This window comes from Gracilinanus agilis, chromosome 3 (genome assembly GCF_016433145.1).
Source record: "Gracilinanus agilis isolate LMUSP501 chromosome 3, AgileGrace, whole genome shotgun sequence".
Lineage (NCBI taxonomy): Eukaryota > Metazoa > Chordata > Mammalia > Didelphimorphia > Didelphidae > Gracilinanus > Gracilinanus agilis.
This window is the reverse complement of record NC_058132.1, coordinates 420,405,568-420,426,891: the sequence shown is the minus strand read 5'-3', so window position 1 is coordinate 420,426,891 and position 21,324 is coordinate 420,405,568. Positions and strand designations below refer to the sequence as shown.

The 21,324-nt window shown below is 34.9% G+C and overlaps 1 protein-coding gene across 1 annotated transcript in view; it reads left to right on the top strand.

The window, feature by feature from the left end:
- Positions 1 to 19,054, top strand: part of KCNJ6 (potassium inwardly rectifying channel subfamily J member 6) — an 80,713-nt gene extending 61,659 nt beyond the window's left edge. Inside the window, exon 2 of the mRNA XM_044666907.1 lies at positions 18,732 to 19,054. Within this exon, the coding sequence (XP_044522842.1) occupies positions 18,732 to 19,054 (323 nt within the window). The remainder of the gene's footprint in view (positions 1 to 18,731) is intronic.
- The last annotated feature ends 2,270 nt before the right edge of the window (positions 19,055 to 21,324 follow it).

Here is a 21,324-nt window from a genome sequence, read left to right as displayed (position 1 = left end):
TAAAATTTTAAATTTTAAAAAAAGTACATGGTTGTAACAATATCAGGACAATTCCCTCTGATCTAAGCTTAAAGTCACATACTAACCTATTATAAGCATAACAATACAAAATTCATTTAGCTCTGATTTCAGGTAAAAGTTATAAATACATTTTAGAAGAGTCAATCATACAATAAAGTTATTCACAAAGGATCATAGCCAGACTTATAATTAACTAGGTGTGAAATATTCCTATTTGAAAAGTAAATATTATGGTAGAGAAACTAAATTAAGAGGATCTTAACCTTTGTAAGGCTTTCTTCTCAACCAGCCCAGGTATATAATAGACTGGTAACATATCCCAGATTTCTTTCCTTTTTAGCAGCTCATGGCATTTTTACCTGAAGGGTGAAATATTGCCCTAATAATTCAAAACAATTTAATTTGAATCAAAACATAAAAACAAAACAAATTACAATCCCCAAGAGATTTTATTTCACCTTACACAAAAAGTTTCATAATCACAGCTTAAATCAGAGTACAGTTGTTTTTCTTGTTTTTGAAATAATAATAAATAGATGCAGAAAAGGCCTTTGACAAAATACAACACCCATTCCTTTGAAAACATTAGAAAATATAGGAATAAAAGGGCCTTTCCTCAAAATAATAATCAGTATTTATTTAAAACCATCAGTAAGTATCATCTGCAGTGGGGATAAGTTAGATGCCTTCCCAATAAGATCAGGGGTGAAGCAAGGGTGCTCATTATCACCTCTATTATTTAAGATTGTTCTAGAAAGGCTAGCAGTAGCAATTAGAGAAGAAAAAGAAATTGAAAGGATTAAGTAGGCAATGAGGAAACTAAACTATCCATCACTCTTTGCAGATGACATGATGGTATACCTAGAGAATCTGAGAAAATCAACTAAAAAACTAGTAGAAATAATTAATAACTTTAGCAAAGATGCAGGGTACAAAATAAACTCAAATAAATCATCAGCATTCCTATATGTTTCCAACAAAACCCAATTTTGGTTTTTAGAATTAGAATGGTTTAGAATGGAAACAATCCTATATGTTTCCAACAAAACCTAGAGACTTACAGCAAGAATTAGAAAGAGAAACTCTATTTAAAATCATTCTAAACAATATAAAATACCTGGGAATCTACTTGCCAAGACAAATTCAGGAATTATATGAATATAACTATGAAATACTCTTCATACAAAAATAAAACTAGATCTAAACAATTGGGAAAACATCAATTGCTCATGGGTAGTACGAGCTAATATAATAAAAATGACAATTCTACCTTAATTAATTTACTTATTCAATGCTGTACCTATCAAACTACCAAAAAAACTTTTTTATAGACTTAGAAAAAATATTTCAAAGTTCATCTGGAAGAACAAAAGATCAAGAATATCAAGGGATCTAATGAAATAATAAATAAAAATATTTATCTTTGGTACTTATTAAATACATACAAGGTTTTTCAAAAATTATTCACTCAACAATCTTCTTTTCTTTTCTTTTTTAATCATTTCCTGGTGTAAAAATTGATCATTAGCACATTCTTGTAGTTTCTTCTTTTACAGAACTGATAAGATACCACAATTTTGACCAGCCAATCTTGGCAAATATAATTGCAAGAATTTGGCAAGTCTTCAAAGAAATTTATAAATGATGATAATTTCCAGGTTTTTTATACTTTTCTGAAACATCAAGTAATTATCATTATTATTTTTTTTATTAAACCCTTACCTTCCATCTTGGAATCAATTCTGTGTATTGACTCCAAGGCAGAAGAGTGGTAAGGGTAGGCAATGGGAGTCAAGTGACTTGCCCAGGGTCACACAGCTGGGAAGTGTCTGAGGCCGGATTTGAACCTAGGATCTCCCGTCTCTAGGCCTGGCTCTCAATTCACTGAGCTACCCAGCTGCCCCCCTCGTTATTATTTTTAAACTAAATAAAACCCCAATTCAATGCTTCAGAAAGTTTTTTTTATTTTTTATTTTGTCTTTTTTATCACAGATTTTTAAAAACCAAATAAAATAAATTTCTTTATACAGAGAAAAAGATTTTACCTGAATATAATCAGATCTCTTATATGTTAGCTTACTTTTTCTTCATATCTATATAATAAAATCCCATCCACAAATTTTCCAGCCCCACCTCACCCTCCCTGCATCATGTAAGAATAATGAGAGCCAATCACCAATGTTATGATAGAAGGGGGAGATTAAGAGAGTCTATGAGGGGTTGAGACTCTTCTAGCTCTCCCCTTCTAGGCTGAATATACACTGGGAGACTTTGAAGGTATCACCCAGGAGACTTACATGTCCATACAAATCAAGTCTTTTATATTTTCACCTTTCAGTTTACTCTCTAGAGGTAACATTCACAATTTATTCTTCCAGTATTAATTGTGTGGCTGTGTATAATATTCTCTTAGTTCTATTCATTTCACTGTTCATTATCCCATGTAGTATCACAATTTGTTTAGCTATTCCCTCAATTGATAGGTATCCCCTAATTTTCCAATTCTTTGCCACCACAAAGAGAGCTGCTATAAATATTTTGGAATATATGAGATTTTTTCCTTTTTCCCTGTCTAAGGAATGATATTGCTGGTTCTAAGGGTACAGACTCTTTAATAATTCTGTGTAATTCCAAATTGCTCTCCAAAATGGTTGGATCATTTCATAGTTCCACCAACATTAAGTCAGTTTTCTAACCATAACAACTAGTCTGTAGTAAATGATAGTTAAAATTCATCATTTCATAGCATTCAGATCAAAAAATGAGTTAAACTTCTAATAATACATTGAGTCACCCTATAGATATAAATTTTTCAAATTAATAGCATTTCTTATACCATGATTTCCTAAAATTACAGTGCAAAATATGTCAGGAACAAAATAGTAACTGAAAACAATTTAATGGACTAAAACATGAAATATGAAATAAACATTTCATATTATATTAATTCAGTTGAACATATTTTAATTATCTTCCATAAAAAATAATTTCATCTATATATCAATTTTGGCATTCTATACCAATTGCATACAGAAACCAGTTCAAACCAAGATTTTCTAATTGCTCTTATAGTTTTAAAGATTACATCAGAAATTATCATTCAGAACACAAATCAATCATGCCACAAATAATAATTTTCTGTGATTAATTAATCAAAACCCAATATGAATCCAAATCTTAAATTACTCAATTTTTAATATATTTACATGACTCCACCTATGTTTCTACTCTCAATATTATCAGATTTGGTGAAATAAAGTTCAAATATCATGAGAATCTCAAAATTTATATTAACTATATGAGGAGGAAATAAGTACTCCTCCAAATAGAATAATTTTATAGACTTGGAAATCTTCCTGTCTTACTCTTATTTAAATGAGATATGACACCTAATCTAAACCAAGTTTCTGATATTGCCAGGAAACATTTTTTCCCTTTTGGTTTCTTAAGAGTTTGCAAATGTGCAGTCTATGCTAATTACTTTAAAGCGATTTTGCTTCTAATTCACCTAAGCAATTAAATTCTATCCTCTAGTTGATGAAATCACCTCCTTTCCTTACCTTAACACATTAAATTTGTCACTCTCCAGGAGGAAGACAGATTGACAGAGAGAGAGAATTTTGTTATATGTTCCTTAATCCTAGGAAAGTATAACTCACAAACCCCTAAGGATCTTTCAGATTTCAACACTATTTGGTAAACAGATTTCTTGAAAAACATATTTTTACACTAACCATGTTCCCCTCCAAAAAAAAAAAAAAAAAGAAAAGAAAAAAGAAAATGAAAAAGAAAGTGAAAAAATTATTCTTCAGTTTTCACTGAGTTCATCAATTCTCTCTCTGGAGATAGATAGCATTTTTCATCATGAAATTGTCTTTGGAATTGTCTTGGATCATTGTGTTTATTTGAGTAGCTAAGTCTTTTATAATTGATCATTGTTATAATAATGCTGTTGCTGGGTACTCCTTTGTTCTGGTCACTTCACTTTATATCAGTTTCATATGTCTTCTCAGGTTTTTCTGAAACCATTCCCTTCATTTCTTATAGCATAGTAGTATTCATCATAATCATAGGCCACAATTTGTTTATCCATTCCTCAGTTGCTGGGCATGCCCTCAACTTCTAATTCTTTGTCGCTACAAAATAAAGAGCTTCTAGAATTTTGTTTTTTACATATATAGGTCCTTTTCCTTTTTCTTTTATTATATTTGGGATATAGACCTAGCCATGGAATTGCTATCTCAAAAGATATACACAGTTTTATAGCCCGTTCACATCTCCATTTACAATGTATTAGTGAACCTGTTTCCTACATTCCTTCTATAATTTAACGTTTTACTTTTCTGTCATTTTAACCAATCTGATGAATGGAAATTGAATTGTTTTCGTTGGCATTTTTCTATTTATTATTGATTTATAGCCCTTTTCATGTGACTTAATAGCTTTGATTTCTTATTGTTTTAACTCTGTGTCTATTTCAAGTATGTCTTTTGTAAACAACATTGTTGGATTCTGGTTTTTAATCCATTCTTTCCATTTCTCCCATTCACATTCAAAGTTATAATTGCTAACTGTGTATTTCCCTATTTTCTTCAGTTTATTCTTATTCTCTTTTTATCCAGTCTCTCCTCAAAAGTCTGTTTTGCTTCTGACTACTTCCTCCTTTAATAAACCTTCCCTTTTATTCACTTTCCTTTTCTCTTGTCCTTTTCCCCTTCTGCTTCCCTGTTAGGTGAGACAGATTTCTCTAAATAACTAGGTTTTATAATTTGTTATATGTGTGTGTGTTTATAGTTTCCCATAGAGAAATATAAGCAGTTTAACTTCATTAAGTCCCTACGATTTTTCTTTTTTTTTTTTTAAACCCCTACCTTTCATCTTATAGTCAATACTATGTTCCAAGGCAGAAAAGTGATAAGGGTTAGGAAATGGGAGTTAAGTAACTTGCCCAGGGTCACACAGCTGATTTCCTTTATAAATTATCTTGTTATACTTCTCCTGCATCTTGTCAAATTTTCTCTTCAGCTATAGTCTTTTCAGCTGGAATGCTTGAAAGTCTAATTTTTCATTCAATAACCATTTTCCCTGAAGGATTATATTCTCTTTCGCTAGGTAGATTATTATTAATAGTAAGTTTAGCTCCTCTGCATTCTAGAATGTCATTTTTCAAGCCCTTTGCTTCTTTAATGTGGAAGCTGTGAGATTCATACTGCAGAGAGGAATTCAAGCTGCAAAGGGGAGTTCAGGCTACAGCTCAGAATTCCAGAGGGGGCCTGAAGAACTCTGAGAGAAGGGCCAGTTAAGGCACTTAAGTTAGTTGGAGCCCTGGGATTAGAGGAGGCAGGTCACTCTGCTTGCTGGGTGTTGGGTCCAGGGTTGCTCCTGGGGCTTGAGACTTGAATTTGAGCAAAGCCATTTTAGTTCCTAGCTGCCAACCTGCTTTACCTTGGTTTGACATTTAACTACATCATAGTTTACTTCTGTTTAGTTATTTAGACATAGAGGAAGAATATTTATAGGGATAGAGAGAAGATTAGCTATTTAAGTTACCTTTCCCCTCTTGTGGGAGGGGCTTCTTGGACATAACAGTTTGAGGGCTTTCCAGACCTTATCAATCCTTATTCTTTCTCCTTTCCTTCCCATTCCTACCTTATCATTAAACCTCTAATCAATTGGGAGCAGTACCTGGCTATATATTTTGGGAAATACTCACAACCTCCTCAAGTTGAGTTCCTTCTACTTTGAAGCCCTGGTATGTATCCTGTCCTCTGTGCCTGTGAACTTCTAAGATATCAAGCTTCTTCAATATAGTCCTGTGGGGAAACAATTTAGAGAAAGTTATCATCTTTAGGAATTTAGTCTTTCCTAATTTACTGTCTGAGCCCAGAAGATATCAGATCAACCTCTATATTGTAACTGACTTTCTAACTGCTTAGTGGGAGGGGGGAAGTGAAGGAGCACTCAGCAAGATCCTGCCCCTCCTTTAGTAAAGCCTTTGTGTGTGTGTGTGTGTGTGTGTGTGTGTGTCCCTCCATAGACCAAAGGATCAGAGAGATTTGATCCTACAGACCTCTGTCATCTTACAGCTTCCCAAATACAACAAAGCTGATAAATCTTCTGTGATATTGACTGTGTCTCCAGGGTATTTCATTATTTCATTCAGGCTGCTTATCTATTTTCTCCTTGATTTTGGAGTTCTGAGAGTTCTGCTATATGTCTGGGAGTTTTCATTTTTGGACCTCTTTCAGGAGATTATTTATATTTCTATTTCAACTTCTGGTTTCTAAGATATCAGGGAAGCTTTCCATAGTAGTTTCTTGGAATATGATGTCTATGCTCTTTTTTTTTTAATCATGGCTTTCAGATAGTCCAACATCTATCATATGTCTTCTTAAAATATCTATCCTAGGTTATTCCAGGTTATTTATATTTTTTCACACTTTTTTCTATTTTTTATTGATTTGACTTTGTTTCTTAATGTCTCATGGAATCATTTCCTTCTACTTGCCTAATTCTAATATTTAAGCAATTTTTCCCCAATGGGCTTTTTACCTTCTTTTTCCACTTGGCCAATTCTGCTTTTTTTAAGCTATTATTTTCCTCAGAGAATTGTTGTTCCTCTTTTACCATTTGGCCAATTCTGTTTTTTAAGATGTTATTTTCTTCAGTAATTTTTAAACCCTTAGAACCAATACCATGTATTGGTTCCAAGGCAGAAGAATGGTAAGGGATAGCAATGGGGGTTAAGTGACTTGCCCAGGGTCACACAGCTAGGAGGTGTCTGAGGCCAGATTTGGACCTAGGACCTCCCATCTCTAGGCCTAGCTCTCAATCCACTGACCTACCCAGCTGCCCCCTTCAATATTTCTTGTTGTACCTCTTTTACTAAGTTTCTAGTTCTCTATTCATAATTTTCTTGCATCATTCTTATTTTTGTCTTCAAATTTTCTTCTACCACTCATCTCTTTCTTTAGTTCTTTAAGGAATTCTTGTTCTTCAGCTTTGTTCATAGTTGTTTTCATTGAATTATTTTCTTCTGAGTTTTTGTCTTCCCTGTCACCATGCAGATTTTATGGTCAGGTTCTTTTTTTGTTGTCATTTGCATTTTTCCAGCCTATTTTTTTACTTTAAACTTTATATTAAAGTTAGGCTTTGCTTGTCTGAGGGTGGGGAGGTATAATACCAAGCTTTAGGCTTTTTCAAGCTAATGTTTTCAAAACTAGTTCTGAGAGTCATATGTTTTTGATGCACCCACTGTGGCATGATTCAGGGAAAGGTATAGTCACTGTTCTCCTACTCTTTGCTCTAGTTTTATCCAGGAAAGACCACTAAGCTCTAGTGCTTATTTCTTCCTAGGAACCATACCCTGAAAGGCAACAATGGAGTTGCTAAATAGTATCAAGCCCTGCACACTACCAGCTCAGATTCCCCAATAATCTCTTTCTGATCACTTTTCCAATTCCCTGACTGTCTCCAGATTGATAGTTCCTGAAGCTGCTATTGCTACTTCTGCCACCATTGCCTCCACCCCAAAGGCCCACCACTGGTGTTGCCAGCCTCCACTCCAGTGTCATAGACCTCTCAGGCCAATCTTCTAAGTTGTCTTGGACTGAAAAAATATCTTACCCTCAACCTTTTATTGGTTATCCCACTCTAGAATTTGATTTGAGACTTACTTAAAGATGTTTGGAGGAGAATGTTGGAAAAGTTCAGCTAGGTTGCTGCCTCACTCTGCCATTTTGGCTTTACTCTCTCAATTCTGATTTTTAAGGAGTCACTTTCTTCAGTACTATTTCTTCAGTACTATTCAGTACTATTATCAAACTGTTAATTCTCTTTTCACATTTTTCTTTCATTGCTCTCATTTCTTTCCCCATTTTTCCTCTCCTGGTTTTTATTAGATTTTTTAAAATCATTTTTGCTCATTTTTATTTCTTTTGTTAGCTCTTCAAAGAATTCCTGTTGGGTTTGTATCCAATCTACAGTTTTCTTTGATATTTTGTAAAAGTTTTCAAATCATTGTCTTCTGAGTTTGTGTTTTTAGCTTCCCTGTCATCATATAGTTTGCTTATTTTTCTAGTCTACTCTTGATTTTAGACTTTATGTCAGAGATGGATTCTCCATATCTCTAGGGTATGATGGTGACCGACCTGAGATTCAGGTTTATATGCCCTGTTGTTTTAATGGGTATGTCTTGGGGCCTTCAGTGCTTCCAAAGGGATATAATCAGAGGTTTGGTCTAGGCATTGCCTCCCTGATCTGTACTCTGATTCTTAACCCATGTACAACAGCAACCTCTCCTCTGCCCCTTGGAACTGCCACCCAGAATTGCATACTGTGTACTAGAGCTTCCAAATGGTACCTGATCCTTTGCCCAGAACTAGAACAAGAGCATGCCTGGAATCTTTTTATGATCAGCTATTCAGTCTCATTATCAACTATGGGCACTGAGCTCTCCTGATGCTGCTGCTGCCCCCACTGTTACCAAGGCTGTCTCCAAGACCCATGGTTAGTGCTGCTTCTTCCACTGCACCATCCTCTGGGCCAGCCCCTGCCTCTGTATCTGCAGACCTCTCCTTCTGTCTCCCTAAGGGATAGAATTATTGGTTATCCTGCTCAGAATTCAGTTTGACATGCTTTTAAGAGTTATTTAGAGGAGTGGATTGGGAGAGCTAGGCAAAATTGTTGATTTCACTCTACCATTTTAGCCTCATTCTTAACAAAAAAAATACTAGCTAAAAGGTACTAACCAGCATGCTCCCAAGAGCAAAAGAGGAAGAACCAGGCAGAGCCTCAGAACTTATACAAATGGGACCACACAAATGTAAACAAAAGGAAAAGCATTCTAGGTAATACAGAAAGGAGGTTTGGGTGATGTAGTTTTAGGGATTCAAAATATTTCTGATTATACCCCTCCAATCAAATTCATTCTTAAGGGTTTTTCTGAAGCAGGATATCTATCCTAAAGATGCCAATGATCCATTTATTTTGGATACAAAATCCTCTTTCATAAAGCAGTTTCCATTCTTCAAATGAACTCTCCTCCAACCACTGAAAGCCTGGCCTTTGGTAAATATCAAGCTTGAGAGAAAGAGAGAGACAGAGAAAGACAGACAGACAGACAGAGACAGACAGACAGAGAGATAGATTGAGAGGCAGAGAGGCAGAGATAGAGACAGAGTCAGAGAGAGGGGCCACATGCTAGGCTTCCCATTTCTCTACTGTATAAACCAGTGGAGACAAAATAGGGATCTCTAAAGAGCCTGTGCTGCCCATTTTCTAAGTTAAAATAACTTCATAGGTAACAGTCAGTGAGCAGAATGTGGGGAAAGAAATGGAAAAAAAAAAAACGAACAAAAAAGACAGTGCCTCATGCTTACTAGAAAGTAGCCACAAATACTCATGGGGAGTTTGCTCACTTTCTGACTATGCCAAAATATAAGATTTCTCTCTATGAAGAGAATAATAAAACTTATTGAAAAAAGAAAAACAGGAGCCTCCAGAATATATGCATGCAAGTAAGTAGCTTGGAAGAAATATTTTAAGAGAAATCTACAACAGAGTAGTAACTTCTTTGTTGTTGTTCAGTCCTGTCTTATTCTTTATAACCTAATATGAGTCACAGTGAAGATAATGGAGTGTTTTGTCATTTCTTTCTCCAAAGGATCAAGGCAGAGAGAGGTTAAGTGACTTGCCCTGGGTAACACAGCTATTGAGTGTCCATGATCAGATTTGAACTCAGATCTTCCTGACTCCAAATCCTCAATAGCTTCTATAGGTATCTTAAAATAATTCATATGTAATACAACTATTTCTTAGCACTTATTTCAATACAACTGTGTTTTTAACTGTTTTCTAAATTGTGAATTGATTTGGATTTTATTGGTTTTGTTTCAATCGAACTGGGAAAAACAGAAGAAAAATTACCAATAGGGAGTTGAAAGATGAGGAGATTATGAAAGGTCCCCCAGCTGTTTGGATATTTCAAGTCACCAGACTCAGATAAATTATATCCCAAATGATTTACATATGAAAAGAATCAGGGAATATAATGGCTTTACTACTGTCAGTGATCTTTGGAAAATGTGGAAATTAGGACAGGTGCTAGAGGATTAAAGAAGGGAACATGTTTCCATTGGGGGAAAAAGGAGGGAGGGGAGAAAAATAGAATCTGAAAAGCATAGATGAGGGATACTGGCATTTATGCCTGACAAAACTCTAGAATGTATTATTAAAGTAATTATTAGTGAATATCTAGAAAAAGAAACAATACGACTCCTGGGTCACATGACTAAACATTTTCTTAATTCCCCATGAAATCTCAAACGTCTCTGAAACAGAAATTATGCACTAAAGATAAAGCAATTTCAGCTGTCTCCATTGTCTGAGATATCCAGAATCTAAAAGTTTTTGTTTTGGTTTTTTTTAAGTGAACTAATGCTTACCCTCTATTCAAGTAACACCTCCTTCCCTACTACTCACCTACTACAATGCAGCCACAGGATTTAACTCAAGGACCCAAAACTAGAGCTTGCAACAAAACTCAAGGATCTTACACACAGGCTTGCAGCAAAACCAACCCATCACCACGGTACTCTCTCCCACTTTCCAGTGCTGAGGGCATCCTAGCCCCAGGCTGTGCAAATCGGTAAAGGCACTGAGACAGCACACCAGGATGCAGAAGCTTGCTAGAGCTGAGATAGACAACTCCACGGCAGCAGTGTTTAGGGCGTCAAAAGATCTCTGCAGGAGAGCACAGGAGCAGAGGGAAAGGAACACATGTACGGGCTTGAATTAGAGTTCAGTCTCACACTGCGACGATCCCCTCTCTTCCCAGAGCCTCAGAGAGCCAAACTATAGAAATCAACCCTAAGGCATCAGCGTGGTAGGGAAGAGGGAGTGAGACCAGATGCTGGGACCAGGCATTGGGAGTGTATGTTTATTGGGGGCAGGAAGCTACTCTGTAGCATTCCACTAAGCTTGAAGGAAAAGTTCTTTTCCACCACCACTCCACCTCCCCTCCCCCAAAAATGGGGGGACAAGACCTAGGCTGGTGAAATATGAGTTGCCCAGCTTGGGAAAAAGACTGAGACATTTCAGATGCAGCCTCTAAAGAAACCACCATCAGAAGCAAGGGAGTCAAATTGAGTAGGGTGAAATATTAACAAAACTAAAAAAAAGAAAAAGAAAAATCAGACGATATTATGTACTTAACTTGTTAACAAAATTAAGAACAAAAAAGAAATATGAGAATACCTAAAAAATATAAATACCCAAATTATCAGATGATCAGATAGATACTTTAAAGTATATAACCTTAATTCAGAGAAAGAAATAGATATATGGGTAAAGGAACTACCAAGAAGGGGAAGGGAGAGACCTCTCAGTCAAAATAGATTCAGAGGGGAATTCTGTCAAATTCTTTTAAAAAACCAATTAGTATCCATGTTTTACAAATTATTCTCAAAAACTGAGAAAGAAAGCAATCTACCAGAATCCATAACCTAAACTAGAAGAAAAATTATAGGCCAATATCATTCATGAATATTAATTCAAAATTTTTAAACCAAATCCTGTCAAACCGACTGCAGTGATTTATGACCAAGTGAGATTTATACCAATGATGCAACATTAAGGGAAAAAATCAACCCAATCATATTAAAAACCAAAACATTCAAAACCATGATTATCTCAATGGATATAGAAAAAGCCTTTTACAAAATGCAGCAGACCTTTATACTAAAACCTTATAAAATATTGATCTAGATCAGTGATGGGCTAACTACAGCCAGCAGGCCAGATGCAGGGGTGGGGGGGGGGGTGAAACGATCTATTCCTCCACATGACATTATTCCTAATCTGATGAATACAATAAGTAGGATACAATCCGATGAAACTTCGAAAGAGTTGCCTTTGCAGCAGACTGACAGATGAGCATTTCCTTTCCTTTGGCCCCTTCTTTAAAAAGTTAGCCCATCACTGATCTAGATCATAAGCACCTATTTAAAACCAAAAGGAAGCATCATATACAATGAGGAGAAAGAGAACTTTTTCCAATAAATACAAGAGTGAAGCAAGAATGGTCATTCTCCCCAGTATTCTCTGATGTAGTTCTGGAAATGCTAACAATAGCAATAAGAGAAGAGAAAGAAAAGCATAAAGAGAATTAAAGAGGAGAAAAAACTATCTGTTTGCTGATGATAAGATGACATAGTAGGAAAATCATAGAAAATCATTAAAGATATTAATTGAAACAATCATTTAAGCCCTAAAAAATCTATATATAATAATAATAACAAGACTCAAGAAGCAAAAATGGAATGGAAACTCCATTCCAAATAACTATAAAATGCACAAAATAGCTGGTGATCATCCTACCAAAGCATACTTTTATAGATTCGATTCAGGAATCAAATCTCCTGAAATAGCTTAAGAAATATTCCATGCTCATTGCTAGGTCATGCTATGATAAAAATGATAATACTAGCAAAGTTAACGTATACATTTAATGCTATACCAATCAGTTACCAAGAAGATACTTTATAAAAGTCAATAAAATAATTTCAAAGGGAATGATGAAAAGGAATAAGGATAAAAGGGGAATCGCACTTCCAGATCTCAAAGTAAATTTTAAAGCAGTAGCTGTCAAAATCATCTGGCATTGATTAAAAAGCATAGAGAAAGACAATGAAATTAAATATCAATGTTTGATAAAATGGAAAACATAAATCACTTAAGGAAAAAATCCTTATTTGATATTTTTTTATCTGCTAACTGGAAAGCAGGCAGAAAGTAGGCTAAGACCAACACCTTATATCACATTCCACAATACATTTTAAATGGGTATATGACCATTAAAGATCATATTATTAAAAAAAATTAAAAACAAGACAGATCACACAGCTCTCAAAGATCTGGTAGGATATGTACTCTGAACCAAAAAAAGAAGTAGAAGTAATTATAAAAGATAAAATAGATAATTTTGATTACATGAAACTGAAAGACTTTTGCACAAAATTAAATGCATCTATGAAAATAAGGCAAGTGGTCAAATGGGGAAAAAAATCTTTGTATCAATTTTCACTGACAAGGGTTTAGCATCCAAGATACATAAATAATTAACATATACATGTTATATTAATATCATAATTATAAAATCATTATATTAAAATATCATTATTAAATTATTACATATCATATATATGACTATTAGCCATTCTGCAATGACTAATAACCATTCTCCAATCATTTGGTTAATTCTTAAGATATAATTACAAAAGATGAAATTGTAATTTTGCAAAAGATAAAATAATAATTCTTATTACATGAAACTAAACATCTTCTTCATGAAATTAATGCACCTAAGATAAGAAGAAAAGTGGTCAAATGGATATGACCATTTGAAGTTCTTAAAAGAAGTGTCAAATATTCACAACCACATGAAATCACTAATAAGAGAAGAAGAAAGAAAGAGAAAGAAAAAAGGCAAGGGGAAGGGGCAGGGAAATGGGGAAGGAGAAAAGTAGAAAGGGGCAAGTAAAAGGGGCAATGGGAAGAGGATACAATAATAAAGAGTAAGCATAGCTTCACCAAGGGCAAGTCATTATAGTCTAACTTCATTCCCTTTTTAATAAACAAGTGTGGCAGTTTATTTGCATTTTAATAAAGCTTTTTATAAAATCTATTTTACCATTCTTTGTAAATGAGATGGAGATATGGGGGCTAGAAAATTTGGTGGATTTGAAACTAGAAAGGACAGATCCAAAAAATAATCATTATCAGTACTAAGTCTTTATGAATAGAGTGATCTGTGGTTGGCCCTGTGCTATTTACTATTTTCATTACTGACTTGATGAATGGCATAAATGACATGCAAATTAAATTTGTAAATGGCACATCTGGGAAAGATAGATAATCTGTTGGATGACAGAATCAGACTGAAAAATAGATTAACAGTTTAGAACACTGAGCTACATCTGTGAATATAAACTATAATAAACATGAGTGTAAAGTATTGTACTTGGATTTTTAAAAAAAGATCAATTTCACAAAAGACACAATTTCACAGTTTCACAAGATTGAGGAAACCTGTCTAGACAGAATTATCTGGAAAAAGATCTATCTCCAATAATATTTTTCCCTAAACCCAAGCCCCACAAGTTCTTTTTGCAGAGAAAGCCAACCAGTCCGGCCTTAAAGGAATATCAAATCCCATCCATCTTATATAGATATAGACTATGTATCATTCACTGTATTTCAATTTCCTTTCTAAATACTATTTCCCATTTCACTGATTGTTTCTGGGGGATAGGGTGAGGGGTACTTTGAAGGGAAGAAGAGCTACCAGAAATCTAAATAATTATTACTTTGGTATCATGGCTCTAGATAGAGAGAGAAAATAGTGAACCAAGAGAGGTAATGTAGAATAATAAATAGAATCGCCTCAATATCATCTCCCATTCTCTTCTTCTCTCCAGTCTCAAAAGATAAAATGATTCTTCTCTTTGCCAACACCAACTGCCCCACTTGTGACTTTAATTCAATGTTCTCATTTCCTTTAAGAACTTGCTTTATTTATCACACCTTCTCTCTCACTTATTTTCAACCTCTCTGTGCAGTAGCATGAACAAATCTCTCCCATTTTAAAAACTTTACGATCCCCTAATTCTTTTTTAAAAAAATTTCCCAGATTGTTGATAATATTTTTAATATTCATTTTGTAACATTTTGCAATCCTTGTTCTCTTGCTCCACAAGAAGGCAGATAATGTGACAAAAGTACATATATTATCATATAATACATATTTTCCTGTTTACCACGTTGTGAAACAATACACATATTGTTCTATTCCCCCCTCCCTTTTACAGACAGACTCTTAGGAAAAGTTGTCTATAATCATTGTTATCGCTTTGTCACCTCCTGTCCATTTATTCTTGGGCTTTTACAATTTGTCTTCCATCCCCATCATTTGCCTAAAACTACTTTCCACAACATCACCAATAATTATTATTTTCAGTAGCCTTTCCTGAGACCTATTTTTCTTGACATTTCAGCAACATTCAACACTGTTGACCATTTTCTCCTGGATATTTTGTTTGAGCTGTATTACTATATATAATAATTGATTCTTCTCAGTCCCCCTTGAAGGATCATCTATGTTCTTTCCCTTATATATGTATATATTCCCAGCTATCCTGTGCCCTCTCCTTTTCGCTTTCCATCAATTTCATTGGTTCCCAGACCTTCAGTGATCATCCCATATCTATATAACAAGCCTTCATATGTTCCTTAAGTGTCAAGATTCACATCTCCAACTGTTTGCTAGACTATCCCATAGATAGAATATCCCATAGATATTCTGCAGGAATCCTAAACTCAGCATGAACTGAACTCTTTAGGTTCTCTCTAAATTCCCCTCCTCTTCTAAGCGCCACTGTTTCTGTTAAAAGCACCTCCATTCTTCCATTCACAGAAATCTGAAACCTAGCAATTCTCAGCTCTTTATTCTCATATCTGTCCCCAAATCCCCAAGTTTTTTTTTGTTTCCACATTTCCTGTGTCCATCCCCTCTCTCCATCCATTTCATAGCCACTTTTCCTCAAGAAATCAATGCCCTTCAAGATTATTGCAATAGCCCCTTTCTAATAGGTTTCTCTGTCACTTATGTTTCCCCTCTCATATCCATTTTCCATGTAATCATCAAATTGATATGCCTGAAGAATAACTTTTATCAAGAAGCTTTAGAAGTTCCCTGATAGAATAAAATGCAAACTCCTCAGGTATTTAAAGTCTTTAATAGAGTTCCAGCCAGGATTATTACACATTATCTACTCCCCTAAATAGTATGTACATTCCAATTGTTCCCTTAAAAAACTTTTAATCTCCCTCTTCCATTCCTTTACATATGCTATATTCCATTCAAAGCTACTCTCTCCTAGATGTGCTAAGGTAGAGTCTAGGTCTGGAAATGAAATCCTTTAATATAATATCATTGTCTCTCATCAACTGAAAAAGTTTCATCATCTTCCCTACAGGTCTGATGGTGGTTTGTTACTTTATTATTTTGTCCTGTTTTTCAACATTTTATAACTAGTAATTGGAGCAAGGAAAAAAATCTGAAGCTTTTAAAAATCAAAAAGTAAATTTCCTAATTATTATATTATTCATTTCCCTGGTTAAACATTCACAAGGGCTTTCCTTCTTCCCACACATATTCTTGCTTCTCTCACAAAACTGATGTGGCTTTATGACCTAATACAAGGCCAAAATTTCAGAGGGGCTGACAAGTTCTCAGAGTACTTCTCAAAGACAGAGTGAAATTTTACAAAGTCTTTTGTCCTTTTCCCAAAGAACACCTTAACTTTTCACCCACAATGGGTTATAAACTTTTCAATATCTGTGAGCAATTGGACTCTCCAAATCTCTGTTGTAGTTTTGGTTTGGGGTAGGGTATTAAATTTCAGTGTGAGAGGTGGTTCAAAGAACAAACTCAAAATTGTAAAATCACACACACACACACACACACACACACACACACACAAATATATATATATATATATATATATATATATATATATATATATATATATATATATATATATTCCTAACTCTCCAGGGAAGAGAAAAAAGGGAAGTTTAAGTGTGTTGTATGTAAATTCCATAAAATCTTCACTTTTTAACACCCGTATTTTGGCATACAAAACAGTCAACATTCATTTCCATCACAGTTTGTCAATCTATATTTGAAAAATTATTCCTTAATCACTAGTTTGTCTCTATACCATAGTTTTCTAATGTCATAAATCTCCACTGGTGGAGGAAGGTTAGTACTTCCCTTTTCTTAACTTTTATCTATCTTTTATGTCTCTGTATTCCAAACCAGTCAGAATTAGATTTCAAAGAAAAGAAGAAAGTTTAGAAATTTTCAGCTGAAAAGCTCATTCTGCCACCCTTTTTCCTTTGGCAGAGCAAGCCACAAGAAAAAGAATTCTTACCAGAAAATCAGATGCAGAATCCATGCATTGCTGACAACATATGTTCACTATGCACAACAATGAATAAACATGAAATCAAAAAGTCCTTTCTCTCTTAGAGACACAGCATCAACTTGAGTTTCTCCAAGACTAAAAAGGTTAAACTCATATTTCAGAGAGGCAGGTTTTTCTCACTCCTAAAGCCCCTCCCTGCCCTGCAATTTCCACTTCTCCATCTCTTTTTGTTCTGTACCTACCACAACACTCTTTGTGGTTTGGCAGGGTATATCATCTTATCCCCAAAACTGCCCACAGCTCTTGGGCCATGACATGCCTTGGGCTAGTCTGCCCTCTCTGAAGTCAGAAAATCAATTCCTTGTCTTCTGTTTGTCCTTGTTTGAACCAGGAAATTATTTTCATTATCCCCTTAGTGCCAAATGTAATGGGCTGGCAAGCCCTGCTAACCTCAAATATTAAGGTTTTATAAGTGACTGACCCAAAACAAGCACTGGATTTACAAAAAAAAAAAAAAAAAAAAAAAGTTGACAGCTTTACCTGCTACAGCTGTCAGACACAGACTCTTGCCCTATTGGTGGTGCTGATTCTGGTTCAGTTTAGTTGAATTAAGAGCCAAGACTTTTCCTGGTCTTTTTTTTTCTCCATGGAGACCATGTTTGAGTGTAGCAAATACAGCCAACATGGAAAATCTACCAGGTCTGAGAAGGCAGGAAGTTGCCTTGATGAGTTATGGGGATGCCAGCCACTAAGTTACCATTGCAAAGCCCTTCTTATTCACAAACAAACATTTTTGCTCTAGTTTTCTGTATGACAGGAATTATCAGTCAGACACATCACATAATTTCAATGAGGTTTTTAATACTACCTGCTCCACATCCAAGAGATTTCACTTTGAGTCACTGAGTCTGCTCAAAACCCAAGTAATGTGCATAGGACTGGATGTGACTTACCACAAGATTTTTTTAAAATGCTAATTAGTTAGTTGAAAGAAAATTGGATTTAGAATTAAATGATCATAGGTTCAAGTCCTAACTCTGTTATTTACCAGTTACATGGCCTTAGTCAAATCACTTAATCTCACTAGCTCAAATTCCTCATTCTACAATGAGAGAATTGGACTAGATTATTTTAACATCTACAACTCCTTAAATACCACAGATCATCTTTTCTAATTAAAATACATTCAACTAAAAGATTCATGCCAAAGATTATTTGTGTTGTGTAAAAGGACATCTTTTGCCACAATGAAATTAAATTCAGCACTTAATGGAAAGTTTACTGTTTGTAAAAATGAAACTCATATTTTATAAATTTAAAAACAGCCATGTTTTATCAATTTTTTTAAAAAGGTTATAATCAGTAAGCTTATTTAAATTATGAAAAGTATCTTGGTTTTTGCCTTCTTTACCTACACCCTCTTTTCACAGTGATAAATGATATTATCTTCCTAATTAATATAGACACTTTTTCTAAAAAAGCAATCATAAAGTTCTTCTTTTAGAGGAAGTGTGAACAATGTAATTTTCCCACAAAAATAGAAATATGCTATTCCATTTAGCTGACACCATTGTTTCCCAAGATTTTTGGGACTTCCCTTATTCTGAGATTTCTTACTTGGAAAAAAAAAAAAAAACACCGAGAATTTCATTCACTGAAATTCACTCTTTCCTGAAAAGCCCTTATTCTCAAGTACTAAAGCTTCCTTTCTTCTCTTCGCAGGAATGACATGCCAAGCCCGGAGTTCTTATGTGACTAGCGAGATCCTGTGGGGTTATCGCTTTACTCCTGTTCTGACACTAGAGGATGGTTTCTATGAAGTAGATTACAATAGCTTTCATGAGACATATGAGACCAGCACACCATCCCTCAGCGCCAAAGAGCTGGCAGAATTGTCCAACAGGGCTGAACTGCCTCTAAGTTGGTCTGTCTCCAGCAAACTCAACCATCATGCTGAACTGGAAACTGAAGAGGAAAAAAATCATGAAGACCAAACAGAAAGGAATGGTGACGTGACAAACCTAGAGAATGAATCCAAAGTTTAAAATCCTGAGTGGAGCATCCCCTTGTCCTCATACAACCTTTGTTTTTTTTCTCCTTGTTTTTTCTTCATTTTAATGTTATAAAAGAAAATCTTCAAGTTGTGAAATATCTACCTGCCCAATTCTCAAGTACAGAGCTTCATGAAGCAGTCAAAGATCCAGTGGCGCTGGCCTCTGGGAGCAGCCTCCTCTCTGACTACCATACTTTCAAATGTTGCAGATTTCAAGCTGGAGATGTGCATGAGATCTGTGATGCCAGGATGCTTAAAAAAGAGGGTTATATTTAATACCTGGAACAGGAAAAGCCATCTCTGGTGCCTAAACATTCTTGTAGTGAGTAGAGAGTAGCTCTAAATTGTATATATTCCAGCAAATTTCATAGGGTGATGTGTTTGCCAACAGTGGGCATTGCCTTTCTAAAACCATTATGTTAAAAAGACCTACAGTTTAACAAAACACTGTACATATGTCTTATGTAATTATTTTCTCTTCAAACTTAGTAATAAAACCCAGCATGTACACAGGTACTGTAGTGATGACCTTCTAAATAATGTACATAGTTGTGCAGTTTATGTAGGTTTAGATACCTAACTTTAGAAATAATTAGATGAAAAAAAATCTACCAAACACTGTATAGTAGGCATTTCTGTTAATATTTGTATTTCTCAAATTATTTTAATTCCCTGTTAGTATCTGGCCCTTTGGTGCATGGCCCTCTCTTCAGTGTACCACACTGGCAGCTATTAAGGTCACCTCAATATTTCTTTACTGATCCTTTTTAAAAAGCCATAGGTCTGGGGGGAGTTGGGATTAAGAGGTGAAGAAACCACCACAAATTTAGAGTTATCTTGTGAAATATTTGCCAAATTAGTCTTTTTTTTTTTAGGATAAGGTCATCATTCTAAGATAACTTTCATCTACCAACCTGGTCTGTGGTAGCTTCTTAGGAATATATTTCTCACATAACCATTATTATATCTTCAGTTCATTCTTTTCCTTTTCAAATATAATAGCTTGGAAAAACATTTTTTCAAACCTTTTTGTATACAAATGGTTCCATCATAACCACTGGAAATTTTAAAAACTGCTATGCCATCTGAGGGCATGTTAAACCTAAAGTTATAGAATTCCAAGAAGGGATTCAATGAATGAAATTTATTAAGGCCATAGGTCATTTTATTTGTTTTTGACTACTAAAAAAAAATAACTTTTTCCTTACCTCTCACACACCCTTCTTCAACTCCCAGATGTTTTTCTAGCACTATTCACACAGAACCAACATAAAAGAATATAACAATCACAAATGCTTTGCATCTGAATTTTTTCCCCTAAAAGAATTCATCAAGAATTAACTTATTAATCTGCCTCACTTTTGAGAAAATATTTCTGGAATTGGGTGAAAGGTTACAAATCTGACCCCAAAGTCTCCCTCAATCAAGAGAAAACAAAAGAACTATAGCCTTAATTTTTAAAATTGCATGTATATATCTTATCTGCCTAGTCTGAAAAAGAAGGATTCACTTTTTTTTAAAAAGTATTTTTTGTACAGAATATTTGAATTATAAAGTGACAAATACAGACATACACAAAAAGAAAAAACCTCAGGAGAAATTTAGTGGGCAGGTGGAAATTTTGCACTGTGACAGATCTTTCACATTAATTTCACATCTATAAGCTATCTGTCCCTAAACAGTGGCCCATCATATGTATTCATTCAGTGGATGTGTTTATTTTCAGCTTGTACAGCTGCACTGTTTGAAATTTTGCATTATCTAGGTCAAAAGAGATCAAAACTGTTTCTGTTTCCTCTCCCCTCCCCAATGGAGTTGCACGTTCCTTTTCTATATTGGGGTGGAGGATGGAGGCTTTGTCTAGTATAAAAGACTTCACAGAGAAGCAGGGTGTGGCGCCCCCCAAAATAAAAAACCATTCTGGAGGCAGACTGGGGTCTGTCTTCACCTGCTCTGGTGGGCCTGCTCCAAGATAACTTTTTTTTCTTGCCCTTTACTTTAGTGAAACAAAGCTGTGTTTGCTGTTGGCTGTTTCCCTTTGTTGGGAATGCCAAGGCACTGAATATCTTCTGGGTACTTCTTTTCATACTTCACACTGTACATGTAAGGCTGTTCTCCAGGAAAAGAGAATTCAGTATTTCATGTGCTAAAGCAGTTCGTATTCTTCTCAAAGAGAAATCCACTGTCACCAATTTCAAGGTGGAGAATGATAGCCTTGTATCAGTGGTAGTCTTATAAAGAGTGCCTCATAGTGAGGGAAAT